General features: G+C 40.6%; 1 protein-coding gene across 1 annotated transcript in view; it reads left to right on the top strand.

Annotated features, from left to right (window-relative positions):
• The first annotated feature begins 2254 nt into the window (after positions 1 to 2254).
• Positions 2255 to 19007, top strand: part of HMCN1 (hemicentin 1) — a 546435-nt gene continuing 529682 nt past the window's right edge. Inside the window, exon 1 of the mRNA XM_055582953.1 lies at positions 2255 to 2954. Within this exon, the coding sequence (XP_055438928.1) occupies positions 2687 to 2954 (268 nt within the window). The 5' untranslated portion in view covers positions 2255 to 2686. The remainder of the gene's footprint in view (positions 2955 to 19007) is intronic.

The raw sequence follows: 19007 nt of genomic DNA on the forward strand, positions 1-19007 counted from the left end.
GAAAAATGGGGAAAAAAAAGAACAGAAGAACATATAAAAAACAAATAGCAAGATGATAGATTTCAACCCAACCATATCCACAATCATACTGAATGGAAATAGTCTAAAGAACTCAATAAAAGGCTGAGGTTGTTTGCATAAAAAAAGCAAGACCCAATGTTAAGGTGACTACAGGAAACACATTTTAATATACACAAATAAGAGTGATAGGATGGGAAGTTATATATCATGCTAAAACACTAATCAAAACTGGAGTGCTATATTAATATTAGATAAAGCATATTTCACAGTAAATAATATTACCAGGGATAATGAATGTAACTTCACAATGATAAAAAATCAATTAATCAAGCTGACATAATAATCCTAAGTATTTATGCATCTAATTACAGGCTTCAAAATGCATGAAGCAAAACCTCATAAAAGGACAAGAAGAAATCGACAAATCCACAATTAAGTCAGATTTTGATTCCGCTTGTTCTGTTAGGAAGGCAGAAATCAGTAAGAATACAGAAGATTCGAACAACACTATCAAACTAATTGACATTTATGGAGAATTCCCACCAAACAACATTTTTTTCAAGTGTACATGAAACAGTTACCAAGATAGATCACTGAATCCTTACTAGGTCGGTTCTACCATTATTTCCATTTACAGCTGAATCAACAAAGGCATGAAGAGGTAGGTAACTTCTGAAGATACACCGTAATTAAGGGTCACAGCTGGGCATTGCACCCAGATTATCTGACCCAGAAGTCTTAATCAGCAAGCTCTACCCTCTCCCCTGAACACCTGGAACAGCTCAGGTCTCAGTGAAGTCTCTAAGACTTAGAATGCAATCCCTTTAAGATAAACAAAGGAGTAGGTTACTCAAATAGCATTTTCTAAATACTACTTAGAGAGGAAATACTTTCCTCCTTTCTTCTCATATTCTCACTCAGCCCAAATGGCTAGGCTGCTTCCTTTAAATGACATGACTTATAGGTATCATAAACTCAGGTTCCAGAGTCGCTGGGTCTGAAAGGGAGGACAGTTGCAGATTAAAGTCTAAGAGGCTCAGGGGAGCTGGCTCTTCCTGAGGCTGCCTCTGTGTTGGATGGGTGGTCTAACACACATTCCAACTGGATCAAGATGCCTGCTGGCCCCTCTTTAAATGCCAGGATCCGGATAGCAGCTCCTTTGGCAGGATGTGAATACATTTTTATTAAAAAGAGGCAAAGAACCTTCAGCTTATGGTTGACTTTCTTTGTCCACCTTCTTATCTGTTACTGGTACCAAATGTATGTAATAATGACAAGACGGAAAAACGCTGTACTGTTCTTCAGGGAGAGGTTTCCTCACTTATCAGCAAGAAAATGCCACAGAGGGGAACACCTTTGTAATGAGCCTTTGGCTGAGGCTGGGCACACGAGTGTTCTATGGGAGGAAATATGAAATGATATTATTCTGTCTCACTATGCTGAGGGGAGGATTTATGTTGCTCGGCAAGCATGAATCTTGATAGTGGAATTTAACAAAAAATCAATTTTCTCCTTCAGACGGTCTCTCTCCCCCTCCCTCTTCCTTTGCCTCTCGCCCTCTCATCCGGTGCACTGAGCCTCCATCCTGTACTCATCACACCCAACTGCTTTGACTCCTACCATCTTTTCCACATACACTCAGTGACTACCCAGGCCCCGCTGTCTCCCTCTCGTTTCCCTCCACAACCCTTTTCCCTGTCCTCTCGTTTCTGGCCGGTCCAGCTGTCTCCTCCCTCCCTCCCCACCAAAGCCCCACAGTACCCGAGGAGATCAGAGTGATTATGTGGCTGCAGCACAGCCGGGAGGACCTTTCCAGCTCCCCCTCCCGGCTGGGTTGAGGGCTGAGGACGGGAAGCTGGGCTGCGCAAGGGGGGTGGTCTCGGTTTCTTGGGGGCGGGCGGGGGTTACTATGAAAGAGGTGTCTGAAGCAACGTTTTGCATCGTAGGGAAAAAAAAAAAAAAGGCAATCCCCTTTGTGCACTGGGTTAGCACAGTGTCCCTCGGTTCGGGACCTCGCCACACATTTTTGCAAGCCATTGTTTACCCCGGGGTTTTGGAGGGGAGGCGCCGCGCGGGTGGGCGCGGAGGGGACCCCGGGAGCGCTTCCCTGGTACTCAGTTGACCCGAGACTCGGTGGGGAGAAGTTGCCCTGCAGGAGGCGGGGCCCCAGAGCCAGGAGGAGGAGGGGGCGTCCCCTCGACCAATCAGGAGGCGAGGCCGAGCCCGTCTTCCCTTCCCCGGCCAGCTCGCGGGCGGGCGGCGCGCAGTGGAAAGTTGGGAGCCGCTGCGGCTGGTCCGGGCGGAGAGCGGCGGCGGCGGCGAGGGCAGTGGACTCGGCGCGGCGCCGCTGGCTCGTAGCAGTCCCCAGGGCATGGGCCGGGCGCGCCGCCCGCACTCAGCCACACGCCGCCCGGGCCGCGGGCACTCGGCCGTCCCGAAGGAGGCTGCGTCCGGACGAAGGCTGCCGCATCTTTGCCTCCCCGGCCCCGTGCAGGGATTTCGGGTTCGGTGCTCGTCCCTATCTGATTCTCAGCCCCCAACTTTTGGCAAGTTCAAAGAGATTTCTGGAGTCGAATAAATTGCCCCGAGAGGAAACCCGCTGCCTATTGAGGAGGGCTCAGCAGAGTGCTTGGGCGCTCCAGGAAAAAAGAAAAAAAAAGACAAAATGATTTCCTGGGACATGATCCACACCATATTCCTGCTCGCTCTTCTTTATCCTTCCCGAGCGCAGGATGCAATCCCCCAGTCCGAGGTCGAGGCAGAAGAAATTCCCGAGGGGGCCTCCACCTTGGCTTTTGTGTTTGATGTGACTGGTTCCATGTATGATGATCTAGTTCAGGTGATCGAGGGGGCTTCCAAAATTTTGGAGACGTCTTTGAAAAGACCTAAGAGACCTCTCTTCAACTTTGCTTTGGTGCCTTTCCACGACCCAGGTAAGGGAAATACTTGTTCTTTGTTATTCCTTATGATTACGTTGTTTCTTATGCCTCGAAATTGCGTGTCAGTAAGTTTCAGAACCATTTTAAATGTGTAGCTGAATACAGTTGTAACAAAGAATTGCTCGCCTACATCTGGGTTTGCTCTCTGATACCTGCTCATGCCTCAGCCATGGAGATGGCTTGTTTGGGGTGCTTGCACAGTGGTACCCAAACCTGGAAAGCGTAGAATTATGAAAACCAGAGCAGTGATATCAAAATCAGAGTTAATTAACTTAAAAAATTTGAAACTAAAGAATGTTTAAGGCAGAGTGGTACATTGGGTATTCAACAGCAGTACTTTAACAGCTAACAGCCAACTTTGAGAGCATTCTCAAGATAACTCTCAAGTTAGGGGGAGGAAAACCTGTTGTGTGAGACACAGGGAAGTTTGTAAGCAGTAATTACTAATGAACTGAAGAGATGAAAATAAGCCATTCATTTGTTAATTGAATCTACTGATCTTCACACCAGATCATCATTAGTTCGGCTCACAGATGGTAATAAATGGGTCCTCCTCTCTTCCAGTAGAAATGCATGTAATTTGGTATGGTGGTGCTTTTTAAAGGTAGTTGAAGTACAATCACTTTATTTTTTGCCCTAAAGCCATGGGTTTCAGCTGCTGCGCGGTAATTTGATCCTCTCTACTTTTTTCAGTTTCTCTTTAAAGTGGCACCTTTCTGTGAGGCTCATAGGAGCCCTCATAGTCAATGCGAGGGTAGCATTGCCTGGGGAGCCCTGAGGCTGGCTGTCTAGTATCCACTTGAGTTTTATTAGCACAACTCACTGCCCAGTCGAAGAAATAAAGCAGTGGTTTCTTGAAGTCCTCCCCCACTGTTCTCTCACATTTTTATTGAAATTCTCTTTTCACTAGAAGACTTCGACACAGCCACTTCACAATGAAAACTTGATGTTGAGAATCTCAAATTCTTTCCTTGTGCTTTTGACAGGCATGTGAGAGTTCAAATTATTGCTTGGTTTTAAATGTGGCAAGTTTCAGCTATTAAAGAATTGGCAGGGGGAGGAGTTTAGAGGGAAAAAGAACTCTGGGATTTTTGTTTGTTCTTCAAATGATGAAAACAATAACCTGTCCTCCACTGTACTATACATATAACCTTAGTAAATTCAATGTTGATTAAAAATAAAAATTTTAATATTTGAGTAAAGAATGATCATTGACTGTGTTAGCTGTCTCAGTGAGACACTTCATGTGTTACAATGTTTTAATTTGTTAAATGTTAAGAGTTGACTCATTGGAAAAGACTCTGATGCTGGGAGGGATTGGGGGCAGGAGGAGAAGGGGACCACAGAGGATGAGATGGCTGGATGGCATCACCAACTTGATGGACATGAGTCTGAGTGAACTCCAGGAGTTGGTGATGGACAGGGAGGCCTGGCGTGCTGCAATTCATGGGGTTGCAAAGAGTCAGACACGACTGAGCGACTGAACTGAACTGAAGACGCCAATTGTGATGCAGACCAAGACTTTGTAAGCTTGGAATAGGCTAAATATGTTTATTCTATAGGAATGAATCTGACGTTGGAAAAAACATAAAGTAAAAATTCTTTTCTGTGACACCACAGTTTGCTTTCCTCCAAAAAGCTCTTATGAAATGATGTTGCTGTAAAGAGAACTCAAAAAACTGCCTCAAGTCATAAATGGAAACTAGATCATCATGATATTTATTTTGATATGATATGAAAAAAAATATTGGAATAAATTGTATTGTGGTGTGCTCCCTTCCAGTTGTTACCAAATAGAAAAATTTGTTGTAGTTGACTTTCCTTTATTTTGGCAATCATGATTCAAAGTAGGAGAAACTTAGTATGCTAATAAAAAATGACTAATAAATTAGTTATTTTGAATTAAATAGTAAGAGAAAATGATTAACTTAAATTGGCTCCATAAAATTAATTGTATGTATAATTAAGCAAAAGCTATTCTAATTTCATTGTGATTCAAAGTGTTTTTGAACTTAAAGATGAGAATAGAAATTAAAACATACTAATAACCTTTAGTTTACTAACTCACAATAATGGATTGTAATATTATCTTTGTATGTCATTTTCTGTTTGTGTGTATGTTCAATAATTAAGAGTTTTTTATTCCCTTGTACTTCTGGTTGGTTATCAACTTGGAATCACCAGTGGACAGAAAGGGCCTTGAATGGAGATTTACTGGCTTACTGAGTGACATTGGAAAAGTCTGTCTACATTTTTGTATCCGTTTTCTCAATTATAAAATGGCAGAATTGGATTTGAACATTTCTAAGGTCACTTCCAACAGTAACGTTTTATGACTGTTTTACACATGGTAGTTTTTCACAGTCCCTGATACAACTGACAAGCAAATAAATGATGTGTGTAATTTAATATAATTATAAATAACTTTGCTTATAGCTGTTCAAAGTGCTTTGGCATCTGTGGTTGAATTTAGCTAGATGAAGTAATGAATAAGATTTGGGATATAGTCTCAGGCATTTGACAGAGACCTTAAGGCCTTCACAGGTGATTGCTTTGGGCCTCTGCATATTAGTTGGGGGCAAGCTGTATGTTTTGAGGTGGGGGTAAAAATGAAAATACATGGAAGTGTAGGTGGCTCAGACATGAAAGAATCTGCCTGCAATGCAGGAGACCCAAGTTCGGTCCCTGGGTTGGGAAGATTCTCTGGAGAAGGGAATGGCAGCCCACTCTAGTATTCTTGCCTGGGAAGTCCCATAAACTGAGAGGAGCCTGGCAGGCTACAGTCCATGGGGTTGCAAAGAGTCATAATGACTGAGTGACTAACACTTTCACATAGACATTCAAGAGGAATAAGTCAACAAGTTGACAAGGTGGTAATAAAATCACTCAGAAAAATGTAGGACGCTAGTGTTAGAGGAGTAACAGCGTAACCCATGGTAGGAGGAAGTTCCACAGAGCACCGGGGTCGTCGCAGGTCAAGACAACTTTGTGATGCTACCTCTGCTTAAGATGGGTTTTCCACTTTCATGATCGCATTTAATGTATTAATTTTTAATAGCTTTATTGACCTTACTATATAATCACTCATTTAAAACATACAATTCTGTGATTTATAGTATATTCAGAGATTGTTATTATTGTTCAGTCACTAGGTTATGTCCAACTCTTTGTGACCTCATGAACTTAAGCACGCCAGGCTTTCCTGTCTTTCACTATCTCCCAGAATTTGCTGAAACTCGTGTCCGTTGATTTAGTGATGCTATCTAACCGTCTCATCCTCTAGTGCCCCCTTCTCCTTTTGCCTTCAATCTTTCCCAGCATCAGGGTGTTTTCCAATGAGTCGCCTCTTCACATCAAGTGGCTAACATGAAGCTTGAGCTTTCCTTTAGGATTGACTGGTTTGAAGTTCTTGTAGGGCAAGCGAATCTCAAGAGTCCTCTCTAGCACCACAATCAAAAGCATCAGTTCTTTTGTTCTCAGCCTTCTTTCTGGTCCCAACTCTTACATGCATGACTATTGGAAAAACTGTAGTTTTGACTATATGGACCTTTGTCAGCAAAGTGATGTCTCTGCTCTTGAATATGCTGTCTAGGTTTGTCATAGCTTTCCTCCCAAGGAGCAAGCGTCTTTTAATTTCATGTCTGCAGTCACTGTCAGCAGTGATACAGATGTATGCAACCACACCTCAGTCAAGTTTGGAACATCTCTCTCACTTTAAAGAGACACCCTGTGCCTTTTTATTTATCTGTCCTCTCACCCCCACCCCCTCCCCATATTATCCTCCTCCGAGGCCTAAGCAGCTACTAATTTACTCTTTGTCTCCCTGGATTTTCCTATTCTAGACTTTCATATGAATGGAATCATATATTATCTTTTTTTGACTGACTTCTTTCACTTTAGCATAATGTTTTTAAGATTTATCCACATCATAGCATATATCAGTAATTCATTTTTATGGCCAAATAATAATCCATTTTATAGATATAGCATAGTTTATCTTATAATCGATAAAGGATATTTGAGGTGTTTCTACATTTTGGCTAGTGTGAATAATACTTCTATAAATATTTGTGGGCAATTTCCTGTGTGGACATATGGGATACTGTGATTTGTAATATGAAATAAATATTTGATCTTTGTCACCTTTTCTGGCATGCAACTCTTAAAACTCTTGAACTTTCCCAATTGATGAGAACCATAAAGGTATCTTCTGTCATGTTAATGAGGCGACTTGTGAACTCCACTGAAGAGTGAGGGCTCATTGCCAGGAGACTCATCCCTGCGATTAGAGGGTTGGAACTTTCAATCCCACCCCTAACCTCCGGAGAATGTTCCGTGTGTACTTGAAAAGAATGTGTATTTTGCTGTTTGGGGATGGAATGTTCTATAATAGTCTATTATGTCCATCTGGTCTACTGTGCCATTTAAGGCCAACTTTTTCTTATTGATACTCTGTTTAGATGAGCTAGTTATTGATGCAAATAGTATGTTCCAGTCCTCTATTATTATTGTATTACTCTCAATTTGTCCCTTCATGTCTGTTAATGTTTATATTTAGGTTTGTCTGTGTTGGGTGCGTATTACAAGTATTATCCTTTTATTGGATTGTTCCCTTTATCATTACCTAATGTTCTTTGTTTTAAAGCCTGTTTTGTCTGATATTCTTACTGCTACATCAACAATTCATTTTGTTTGTTTGTGTGGAATATCTTTGTTTAATTCCTTCACTTTTAATCTATGTTTTTTACAACTGAACTGAGTCTTTTGCAGGTTGTATAGATACAGGCTATTAAAAAATCCATGCAGCCACCCTATGTCTTTTGACTGGAGCACTTAGTCAGTTTGCATTTAGAGTGATTAGTCATAGGCTGTACTTACTGCCATTTTGTTAGTTGTTTTCTGGTTATTTTTCTTAGTTGGCCTCTGTTCCTTCTTTCCTTCTCTTGTTCTCTTCCCTTGTGATTTGATGACCTTATTTTTTTTTTTTTTCCGTGTGTGTGTTTGTATTTCTTTCTCTTTATTTTTTGTGTATCTAATATCAATTGTGTGTTTGTGGTTACCATGAGGTTTGTGTGTAACAACCTATGTAAATATAACAAGCAATTAGTCACTTAAGTTCGATTACATTCTGAAAGCACTGAATTTTTATTTCTCCATTCTCAACATTTTATACTTTTGATGTCATATTCATGTCTTTTTATTCTGTGTATTGCTTGACTGATTATTTTAAATATCAATGATTTTTATTTTATCCTTTGACCTTCATGCTAGTTTTATAGATAGTTGCTGCTGCTGCTAAGTCGCTTCAGTCATACCAGACTCTGTGTGACCCCATAGATGGCATCCCACCAGGCTCCGCTGTCTCTGGGATTCTCCAGGCAAGAGCACTGGAGTGGGTTGCCATTTCCTTCTCCAATGCATGAAAGTGAAAAATGAAAGTGAAGTCACTCAGTCGTGTCCGACTCTTAGCGACCCCATGGACTGCAGCCTACCAGGCTCCTCCATCCATGGGATTTTCCAGGCAAGAGTACTGGAGTGGGGTGCCATTGCCTTCTCCATAGATGGTTGAACCTTTGCTATATGTTTGCTTTTATCAGTGATTTTTTTTCCTTTAATAATTTGTTTTATTTTGCTTGGTTTGGTTTTTGTCTTTTCTAGTTAAAGAAGTCTCTTTAATACTTTGTTATAAGGCCAGTTTAGTGGGAATGAACTCCTTTTAGCTTTTGCTTTTCTGGGAAACTCTTTATCTTTCCTTCAGTTATGAATGATAACCTTGCCAGGTACAGTATTCTTGATTGTAAGCTGTTTTTCTTCATTGTATATATCTTTATATACATATAGTGCCAGTTTCTTCTGGCTTGTACAGTTTCTGCTGAAAATTAACTGATGGTCTTACAGGGTTCCCTTGTATGTAGCTAGGTGTTTATCTCTTGCTGCTTTTAAGATTCTCTTTTTTTAACATTTGGCATTTTAAGTGTAATATATCTTTATATGGGTCCCTCTGGGTTCATCTTGTTTGGGACTCTTGGTGCTTCCTGGACTTAGGTGTCTGTTTCCTTTGCCAAGTTAGATAAGTTTTCAGTTATTATTTCTTCAAATTGGTTTCATATCCTTTCTTTTCCTCCTTCTGAAGCTCCTGTAGTATGAACGTTACTATGCTTGATGTTGTCTTAGAGGTATCCTAAACTGTATCTTTTTATCATTCTCTTTCTTTTCGCTGTTGGAATTGGGAGATTTCCACTATTCTGTCTTCCAGATCACTGATCTGTTCTCTGTATCCTCCATTCTACTGTTGATTTCTTTTAGTGTATTTTTCATTTCATTGTTTCTTCAGTTTTGACTGCTGCTGCTAAGTCACTTCAGTCGTGTCCGACTCTGTGCGACCCCATAGAGGGCAGCCCACCAGGCTTCCCTGTCCCTGGGATTCTCCAGGCAAGAACACTGGAGTGGGTTGCCATTTCCTTCTCCAATGCATGAAAGTGAAAAGTGAAAGGGAAGTCACTTAGTCGTGTCCGACCCTCGGCGACCCCATGGACTTCAGCCTTCCAGGCTCTTCCATTCATGGGATTTTCCAGGCAAGAGTACTAGAGTGGGGTGCCAATGCCTTCTCTGTCAGTTTTGACTGGTTCTTTTTAATATTTTCTCTCTGTTGAAGCTCACTGAGTTCATCCATTCTTCTTCCAAGATCGTTAAGCTTATTTATGACTTTTAACTGTTTACCTGGTAAATTGCTGTCAGTGTTTTGGTGAGTTCTTTTCTGGGGTTTTTATCTTATTCCAATGTTTGGAAGGTATTCATTTGTCTCCTGTTTTTGCCTAATTCTTTGTGTTTGTTTCTCTATGTAAGGTATATCAGTTATGTCTCCTGATCTTGAAAGAGTGGCCTTAGTATAGAAGGTATCCTGTGGGGCCCAGTGGCACAGCCCCCCCAGTCATCAGAGCCAGGTGCAGAAGAGGGTGATATATCTTGGGTGAAGTTGGTAGCTGTGAAAATTTTGAGAAATAGTTGGATTCTATGTATATTTTGGAGATAAGACCAAAAGGATTTAGTGATGAATTAGATGTGAGAGAAAAATGATAGTAGGCAAGACAGATTCTGCGGATTTGGCCTGAGTGAGTGGAAGCATAGTGTAGTGTTTACTGAAATGGAGAAGAGGAACCATGAGCAGGTTTGAGGAACAGTGGGAGACTGAGGTCTTTATTTTTGGCTATACGGTTCAGTTTGAGATGACTTTGTTATCCAAGTGGAGATGGTACAAAGGCAGCTGGATATATAAGATTACAGTTTAGGGGAGAGGTCTGGGTCAGAAACATAAATTTGAGATCAGATGGTGTGTATGTGATGATAATCAGGGTGAGGCTAGGTGGGACCACTGAAGGACCTATTAGATGAAGAATCAGTGAAGGTCTGAGGACCCAGTTCTGGCATACGCCAACGTTGAGCAATCAGAGACAAGAGTCAAAGAACAAAGCAGCCTAAGAAACTGAAGACAGAGAGAGAAGAGTGTAACTAGAAGCCGAGAGAGGAAAACTTTTCAAGGAAGAAGCACTAATTGGTTAGTTAATAAGAGGCCTGAGGATTGGCTAATCTGTTTAGCGATGTGGATATTATTGATGTCTCACCAAGAAATGTTGGAAATGAAAGCCTGTTTGGAGAGAATTTAAAAGAGAATGGGAGTAGAGGAATTGGAAATGTTTGGAATTATATTGCTTTTTCCAACTACTGGAAAGATTGTTTTGTTCTTGAAGCTAAAATTGAAACTAATTTTGATAAATAATTCACCCAGCATTTTACAAAATGCAAATGCAATGTAGTAGAGTCTCCAATTTGGAAGTGAAGATTTGTGTTCTCTTCCTTATTCTTGTCATTTAAGCAAATCTTTTAACCTTGTCAGACTTCTGTTTCTTTACCTATAAAAACCAGTCCATTGCTAGATTATTACCTAAGTCGATGGTTTTAGTGATCATAATTTAATGAATGATAATGGACTGCAAAGAGACTCAAAGTGGCAAGGACTTGATTCATTGGGAGAATTAGCAGCATTACATATCTCTGCACTTGTGTTTCATAGTAATAAAGGTTTTGAACTCTCAATGACTTTGTGTGGTTCTGCAGGACCTACACAGTGCTAAAAAAAGAACACTCTAAGACTTTTGTAATGAAAATATTCTTTTAGAATTTTTTTTTGAACAAAAGAATAGAAAGATTTTTACAAGGAAAATATTGCACATTGAGACCTTGAAAACCTATACAAATTTACATGAACTAAACTTCAAATTGAATGTTTTCAGTTTCAACATATTAAAAAAATAAAAGGAGCCAAGAAACTAGGAGTCTCCCTTTGCCTTTGGCAGATCCTACAAGAAGAAGGGTTTTCCTGAGGAAAAGGATTTAAGTCCAACAGAAATCTAAAGGAAATTAACTAAAATTTAAGAGTGAGAGATTTTGGTTAGACAATGATAACTTTGTTTCCTAGAATGATAGAGCATTTTAACCTGAGTGTCTAGATCCCATATCACTGGTTGTTTTCTGAGGATACAGAGATAGTTTGCACAGTGGAAACTTTGTCTCGAAGTATAGGGACTGAATCTTGATATATCAAATATGTTAAATGTGTTGGAGATGTTTCTATTTTAAAACATCATCTTTGACTCCTGAAGGATGAAAGGTGTGTTTTTTTCATATTAAGTTGAGAAACAGCCCTTTAATTGATTGATAGTAAATCGAATTTGGTTTTATGTATAGTTTGTCTTTGGTCAAACAATAACCATTCTTAGTGAGCTTTATGACTCTACTTGCCTATAATTAGAGGTAATAAAGTTACTATTTGTCAAGGACCATGCTAGGTGCCTTTGATTCAAAGATGAGGCATAACTTACAAGATGTTAACAGGCTTTAGGGAGAAGGGCTAGAGAAATAACAATATTATAAACTGTGAAACATTTTATAGTGGAAAAATAAGCATAGGGAATTGTGTGAGCTGAGAGCAGTTTCCCTGATACTGTGTTCAGGAGGGTGATGGTTAGCAAAGGTTTTCTAGAAGTGTTACCTGGAGAAAGTGCGTGAGTAAAAGCAGTTTAACAAAAATATTAAGGAGTTTGGATTTCCTCCTGAAAGCTTTCAGGAGCCTGGAAGGATTATGAGTGAAAAGTGTTTGGGTTTTCATTTTAAATCCTTATCTTTTGGATAGATTGGAACCAGGCAATCCTGAGAGCTGAGAGAGAAAACCTGAGGCCATCATAGCAATTCAGGGAAGAAAATGGAGGTGACTCGGGCATAAGAAAAAGGCTATGGATTTCAGAGTTATTAATAAAGTCCAAAAGAGCAGACTTGGCCTTTAAAACATGGAGAAAAGGGAAATATTGCCTTTTGTAGATTAAAAATGAATTGGCATATGATTAAAGAGAAAAGATATGTAAAGTTAGCTTTAAGAGACACTGTTACTCTCAGGATGGGAGTCTTGCTTATCAGCTCCTTATACATTAACTTGTCCAAAATAAAGTCTCAACCAAAAGTGTCGAGGTCAACAATGAAAAAGTCACAGAAACAGACTTAGACATTGTACAACCAAGTTATTTTTCTTAAAAAAATTGTGGTGTAATTGACATGATACTAGTTTCAGTTGCACAGTATGATGGTTTGATATTTGTCTGTGTCATGATGTGATCACCGTGGTAAGTCAGTATCTGTGATCATACATGTTGCAAAATGCTCTTTCCTGTGATGAGAACGTTTAAGATTTACTCTCTTAGCAACTCTCACATATACAATCAGTCTTGACTGTAGCCACATGTTGTACATTACAGCCCCATGACTTACTTAACTGCATGTTTGTACCTTTGACCCCCTTCTCTCATTTTGCCTACCCTCTGCCCCTGACAACCATCAATCTGTTCTCTGTATCAGTGTTTAAAAAAATTTTTTTAGAGTCCACATATCAGTGAGAACATACAGTATTTGTCTTTGTCTGATTTCACTTAGCATAAACCTGTCAAGGTCCATCCATGTGGTTGCAAATGGCAAAGTTTCCTTTTTTATGACTGAATAATAGTCCTTTCTCTCTCTCTCTCTCTCTGTGTATGTGTATGCACATCACATTTTCTTTTTCCATTCATCCATAAATGGACACTTCGGTTGCTTCCATATCTTGGCTACTGTAAATAATGCTGCATTGAACTTGGCAGTTCATGTATCTTTCTGTGTTAGTGTTTTTGTTTCCTTTCAATAAATACCGAGCAGTGGCATTGCTGGATCAAATGGTAGTACTGTTTTTAATTTTTTGAGGAACCTCCACATTGTTTTCCATAGTGATTGCAACAGTTTATATTCTCACCAATAGTGCAGAAAGGTTCCCTTTTCTCCATATCCTCACCAACACTTTATTTCTTTGTCTTTTTGATCATAGCTGTTCTGACAGGTGTGAAGTGATAACTCATTGTGGGTGTGCTTTGTGTTCCCCTGATGATTAATGATGTTGAGTAGTTTTCATTTACCTGTTGACCATCTGTATCTATCTGTATGTTTTTGGAAAAATGTCTCTTTAGATCCACTGCCTGTTTTTAAACCAGACTTTTTTTTTTTGCCAAATTTTATCTAAGGTTCAGAGTGTTCATTCTGTGCTTAAATAACTAGTCCATCATGAGCGGTGTTCCAACTGTCGTGGTAGACTGTTCATCTTTATAAATATGTAATGATGTCGTTACATATTTGGATCATACTATTAGTGCTCCTTGTTTTGCTCCCTCACTAAACAACTTCCCAGTAATTTTTAACCTCATGAATTTTACTTATAGGAAGAGAATGTTCTGATCACACTGGCATATGCATCAGATTCACCAGACAGTTATAGTCCTCATTGATAACTCACAATTTGGCACACCAGCTTTATACATCTGTCTCTATTGTTTAAAATAGTCTGACAGTGTCAAGTTAAAAGTTTCTGAGTTTGCAAGTCTGTGAGCCAGACATTGGTTGATGGTGGATTTATGAAAGTAAATGTCTCCCTGTGTGGATCTGTTTGGGTGGCCTGTCAGTCTCCAGGTATTACCCCTCCGCATTTCCAGCTGTCAGTGTTAGTGTGAATAGTGCCAAGTAACAGTTCTGTCCACTTGAAACTTATGCAGATGACAGCTAAAGCCATTGGAATGAATGAGATCATCTAAAGAGAGCATGTAGATTGAGTAAAGAAGGGAGACAGGCAAGAACTATGGCAAACACAGCATTTAAAAGACAAAAGGGAGGCACTTCCCTGGTGGTCCAGTAGCTAATACTCCTGTGTTTACAATGCAGGGGGCTTAGGTTTGATCCCTGGTCAGGGAACTAGATCCCATATGCTACAACTAAGACTCCCCCTCCCCCAGCCCTCCGTCCGCGCCCAGCCAAATAAATAAATATTTAAAAGACAGAAGGGAAATTTATAAAAGATTCTGGAAAGGAGAGTCCAGGTAAATAGGAAGAGAAATAAGAGTGAGCAGTGTTTGGAAATCTGAAAAGTTGTTAGTTTTAAGCAGGAGAAGTTGTCAGCTCTATCCGTTTATAAGGTTACTGAAAGTAAAGACTAAACCAAAAGGCTACATTAAAATAGACTGTTTTGTAGTTGTGGAGCCAGGAGGCTGAAATGATGGGTAAGAAAATGGAGCTAATGAATGCAGTATGTATCTGTCAAGAAACATAACATTGTGGTTTATAGCATAGGTTCTGGCATCTGATGCCTGGCTTGGAAAATGGGCTCCACCAAGTACTTTTGTGTGATCTTAACTTATCTGTGCTTCACTGTCAGTAACTGGGGATAGTATTATCTGCTTTGTAAGGCTGATGTGAGGATTGAAATACTGGATGTCCAAAACTTAGCACAATCCCTTCACACAGTAAATTCTCAATAATCATTAGTTATTGGACTTGAGAAAGAACATGTTCTTTTAAGGTGGGAGACAGGAAAGAATATTTAAATACTGCTAGAAGAGCATCAGTAGCATAGAAGAGATAAAATATGCCAGAGAGAACAGATGATTTACAAAACCAGTACTTTGAGAAAGCAAGAGGAGATAGGATGCAAATAGAAGGATTGGTTGTTCTCCTCCAAAGGAGAAGACCTTTGGCTCAGTGAGCCAAGTGGACCACTGATTGGTATGGTCATGGTCAAGGTGGTAGGTGAAGATGCAGGATGCTGGATGACTTCTTGTCTGATGGACTCTTTCTTTTCTCAGAGGAAAAGGAGGGTCATTTGATGAGAGAAGGGAACTGGCAGAAGGGTAAGTAAGATTTTAGAAAACTGGTGGAGTTGGAGAGGTACAGGGTATCTATGGACACAGAGACAGTTTCAAGCCAGGATGAGCTGTGGTTCAGAAGACGAATTTGTAGTGCTTGTATGCTGCCTACCTGGGTGATTTTCTCCAGCAATTCTCAGCAAGCTGTGTATAATTGCTGAGTTTTATCTTTTGTTTCATCTAGGACTTGGATTTCATTGAGCAGATTTGGCTAAAGAAATAGGGTATGTTTGAGAAGAATCAGTTCAGTCACTCAGTCATGTCGGACTCTTTGCGACCCCATAGACAGCAGCACTCCAGGCTTCCCTGTCCATCACCAACTCCCGGAACTTGCTCAAACTCATGTCTATCAAGTCGGTGATGTCATCCAACCACCTCATTCTCTGTCGACCTCTTCTCCTCCTGCCTTCAGTCTTTTCCAGCATCAGGGTCTTTTCCAAGGAGTCAGTTCTTTGCATCAGGTAGCCAAAGTATTGGAGCTTTAGCATCAGTCTTTCCAATGAATATTTAGGACTGATCTCCTTTAGGATGGACTGGTTTGATCTCCTTGCAGTCCAAGGACTCTCAAGAGTCTTCTCCAACACCACAGTTCAAAAGCATCAATTCTCCAGCACTCAGCTTTCTTTGTAGTTCAACTTACATCCATACATGACTACTGGAAAAACCATAACTTTGACTAGACAGATCTTTGTCGGCCAAGAAATGTCTCTACTTTTTAATATGCTGTTTAGGTTGGTCGTAGCTTTTCTTCCAAGGAGCAAGCATCTTTTAATTTCATGGCTTAGCCATCTGCAGTGATTTTGGAGCTCAAGAAAATAAAGTCTGTCACGGTTTCCATTGTTTCCCCATCTATTTTCTATGAAGTGATGGGACCAGATGCCACGATCTTAGTTTTTGAATGTTGAGCTTTAAGCCAACTTTTTCACTCTCCTCTTTCACTTTCATCAAGAGGCTCTTTAGTTTCTCTTTGCTTTCTGCCATAAGGGTGGTGTCATCTGCATATCTGAGGTTATTGACATTTCTCCCGGCAATCTTGATTCCAGCTTGTGCTTCATCCAGTCCAGCATTTCGCATGATGTACTCAGCATATAAGTTAAACAAGAGGGAGGGGATATATGTATTCCTCTGGCTGATTCATGTTGATATGTGGCAGAAACCAACCCAATATTGTACAACAATTATCCTCCAATTAAAAATGAATAATTAAGAGAGACTGAAGAGATGAATCATGGAGTCAAATCTGGATGTATTGACTGACAAGAGTTGAGATTTTGCTTGTGAAACACAATATATAACAAGGAATTTGGGATTAATTGGTAAGAATAGCCAGAGTGATTGATTGTACAATTCAGCTTGAGTAGAAATGAAGATTATGGAATTGATATCAAGGAACTTGAGTCTATGGAGTATATTATGGATGTTACCATAACCTGGATAATAACAGAGCTTAAAGTAAGGAAGACAGTGAGTCAGGCATCAAGTTTGTATTTAATAACAATTTTTCAGAATTCTTCATGTGGCTGCCAACAATGATGAAGAAGGTTAGAGGGTGTCAGGTGGCATACACCTCAAAATGGAAGGTGTTTTCTCTGAAGGTAGAGGAATGGCATATTGGGTGTGGATAAAATGATGACCCTCCTCTTCTGACCTCAGGTGCTGGAGAATGAGCGGACTCTACTCAGGATGTCTGTGGGGGAGGGGTCATCAATGATGAAAAACCTTATTTCAGCTAAAGTGGGAATTAGATGGGGAGTTATTGTGGGGAGGGCTTCCCTCGTGGTTCAGACCACAAAGAATCCGCCTGCAAGGTGGGAGACCTGGGTTGGGAAGATCCGCTGGAGAAGGGAATGGCTACCCACTCCAGTATTCTGGCCTGGAGAATCCTGTGGACAGAGGAGCCTGGCAGGTTACAGTCCCTGGGGTCGCAAAGAATTGGACATGACGGAATGACTTTTACTATGTGAAGATGGTTTGGAAGCCATAGGATATGTGAGGAAATAGGATGTGAATGAATGGGTCAGGAGAGAGAAAACGGAATGAGAGGAAGAGGGAAGTAGAATGGTTTGCTTTTGGGGCAGTGGCGACCGTTGACGGTGGTATAAAGCAACATGGGATACTTTGGTTGCAATGTCTGACTTGTTTAATCCCTAAATCATGTCCGACTCTTTGCAATCCCATGGACCGTAGCCTGCCAGGCTCCTCTGTCCATGGGATTTTCCAGGCAAGAATACTGGAGTGGGTTGCCAATTCCTTCTCCAGGGGATCCTCCTAACCCAGGGGTTAAACCTGTGTCTCCTGCGTTGGCAGGCGAGTTCTTTACCTCTGAGCCACCAGAGAAGCTTGCATTGTCTGAGACTTGGATATAAATTTAAGATACCAACTCAGGCTGCTGATAGTTGGAGCCTGGTGAAGTCATCTGTTGCAGACAACCTGGTTGGCAGAGACTCCTGAGGAAACCCTTCGGCTCACACGTCTTAGTGACACAGGCTTAGTGGCATAATTTTTACTTCTAATAGTCACAGCTACCATCTTAGTTTTTGAGTCATTACCATGGACCAGGAACTAGATACATCGTTCTCAAAATTGACGTTAGCTTTATTTTACATATGAGGCAACTGAGGCTTGTATGGACTCTTGCTTTATGTAGCAAATTTCCTGAAAAAGAAGAGCTTTCTACAAGTTATTTTTTGCCACTTTTGTCTGTTTTGAGAAATGTGTAAAATTAAGGAGATGTGCCCAGGAAGGTATGGCAAAGGAGCAAACCGTATTGATTTGTGAGGGCTGCCATAATAAAGTACCACACACTGGGTGGTTTGAACAACAGAAATTTGTTGTCTCACAGTTCTGGGGGCTAGAGACCTATAGTTAAGATGTTGGCAGGGTTGTTTCCTGCTGAAGGTTGTGGGGAAGAATCTGTTTCATGTGTCTCTCTTGGCTTCTGGTGCTTCGCTGGTGATCATTGGGGTTCTTTGGCTTGTAGATGTACAGATCTCTGTCTTCATGTTCACAGGGTGGTCTCTCTGTGCGCTGTGTTAATTTTCCATTTTTGATAAGGACATCTGTCATTTTGGATTATTGGCCCACTCTTTCAAATCCTAAAATATGATGCTGTGAAAGTGCTGCACTCAATATGCCAGCAAATTTGGAAAACTGAGCAGTTGCCTCAGGAATGGAAAAGATCAGTTTTCATTCCAATCTCAAAGAAAGGCAATGCCAAAGATTTCTTAAACTACCACACAGTTGCACTCATCTCACATACTAGCAAAGTAATGCTCAAAATTCTCCAAGCCAGGCTTCAACAGTATGTGAACGGTGAACTTCCACATGTTCAAGCTGGATTCAGAAAAGGCAGAGGAATCAGAGATCAAATTGCCAACATCCGTTGGATCATTGAGAAAGCACCAGAGTTTCCAGAAAAACATCTACTTCTGCTTTACTGACTACACCAAAGCCTTTGACTGTGTGGATCACCACAAACTGTGGAAAATTCTGAAAGAGATGGGAATACCAGACCACCTGATCTGTCTCCTGAGAAATCTGTATGCAGGTCAAGAAGCAACAGTTAGAACTGGACATGGAACAACAGACTGGTTCCAAATAGGAAAAGGAGTACGTCAAGGCTGTGTATTGTCACCCTGCTTATTTAACTGTATGCAGAGTACATCATGAGAAACGCTGGACTGGAAGAAGCACAAGCTGGAATCAAGATTTCCAGGAGAAATATCAGTAACCTCAGATATGCAGATGATACCACCCTTATGGAAGAAAGCAAAGAACTAAA

The sequence above is a fragment of the Bubalus kerabau genome, chromosome 5, assembly GCF_029407905.1.
Source record: "Bubalus kerabau isolate K-KA32 ecotype Philippines breed swamp buffalo chromosome 5, PCC_UOA_SB_1v2, whole genome shotgun sequence".
Lineage (NCBI taxonomy): Eukaryota > Metazoa > Chordata > Mammalia > Artiodactyla > Bovidae > Bubalus > Bubalus kerabau.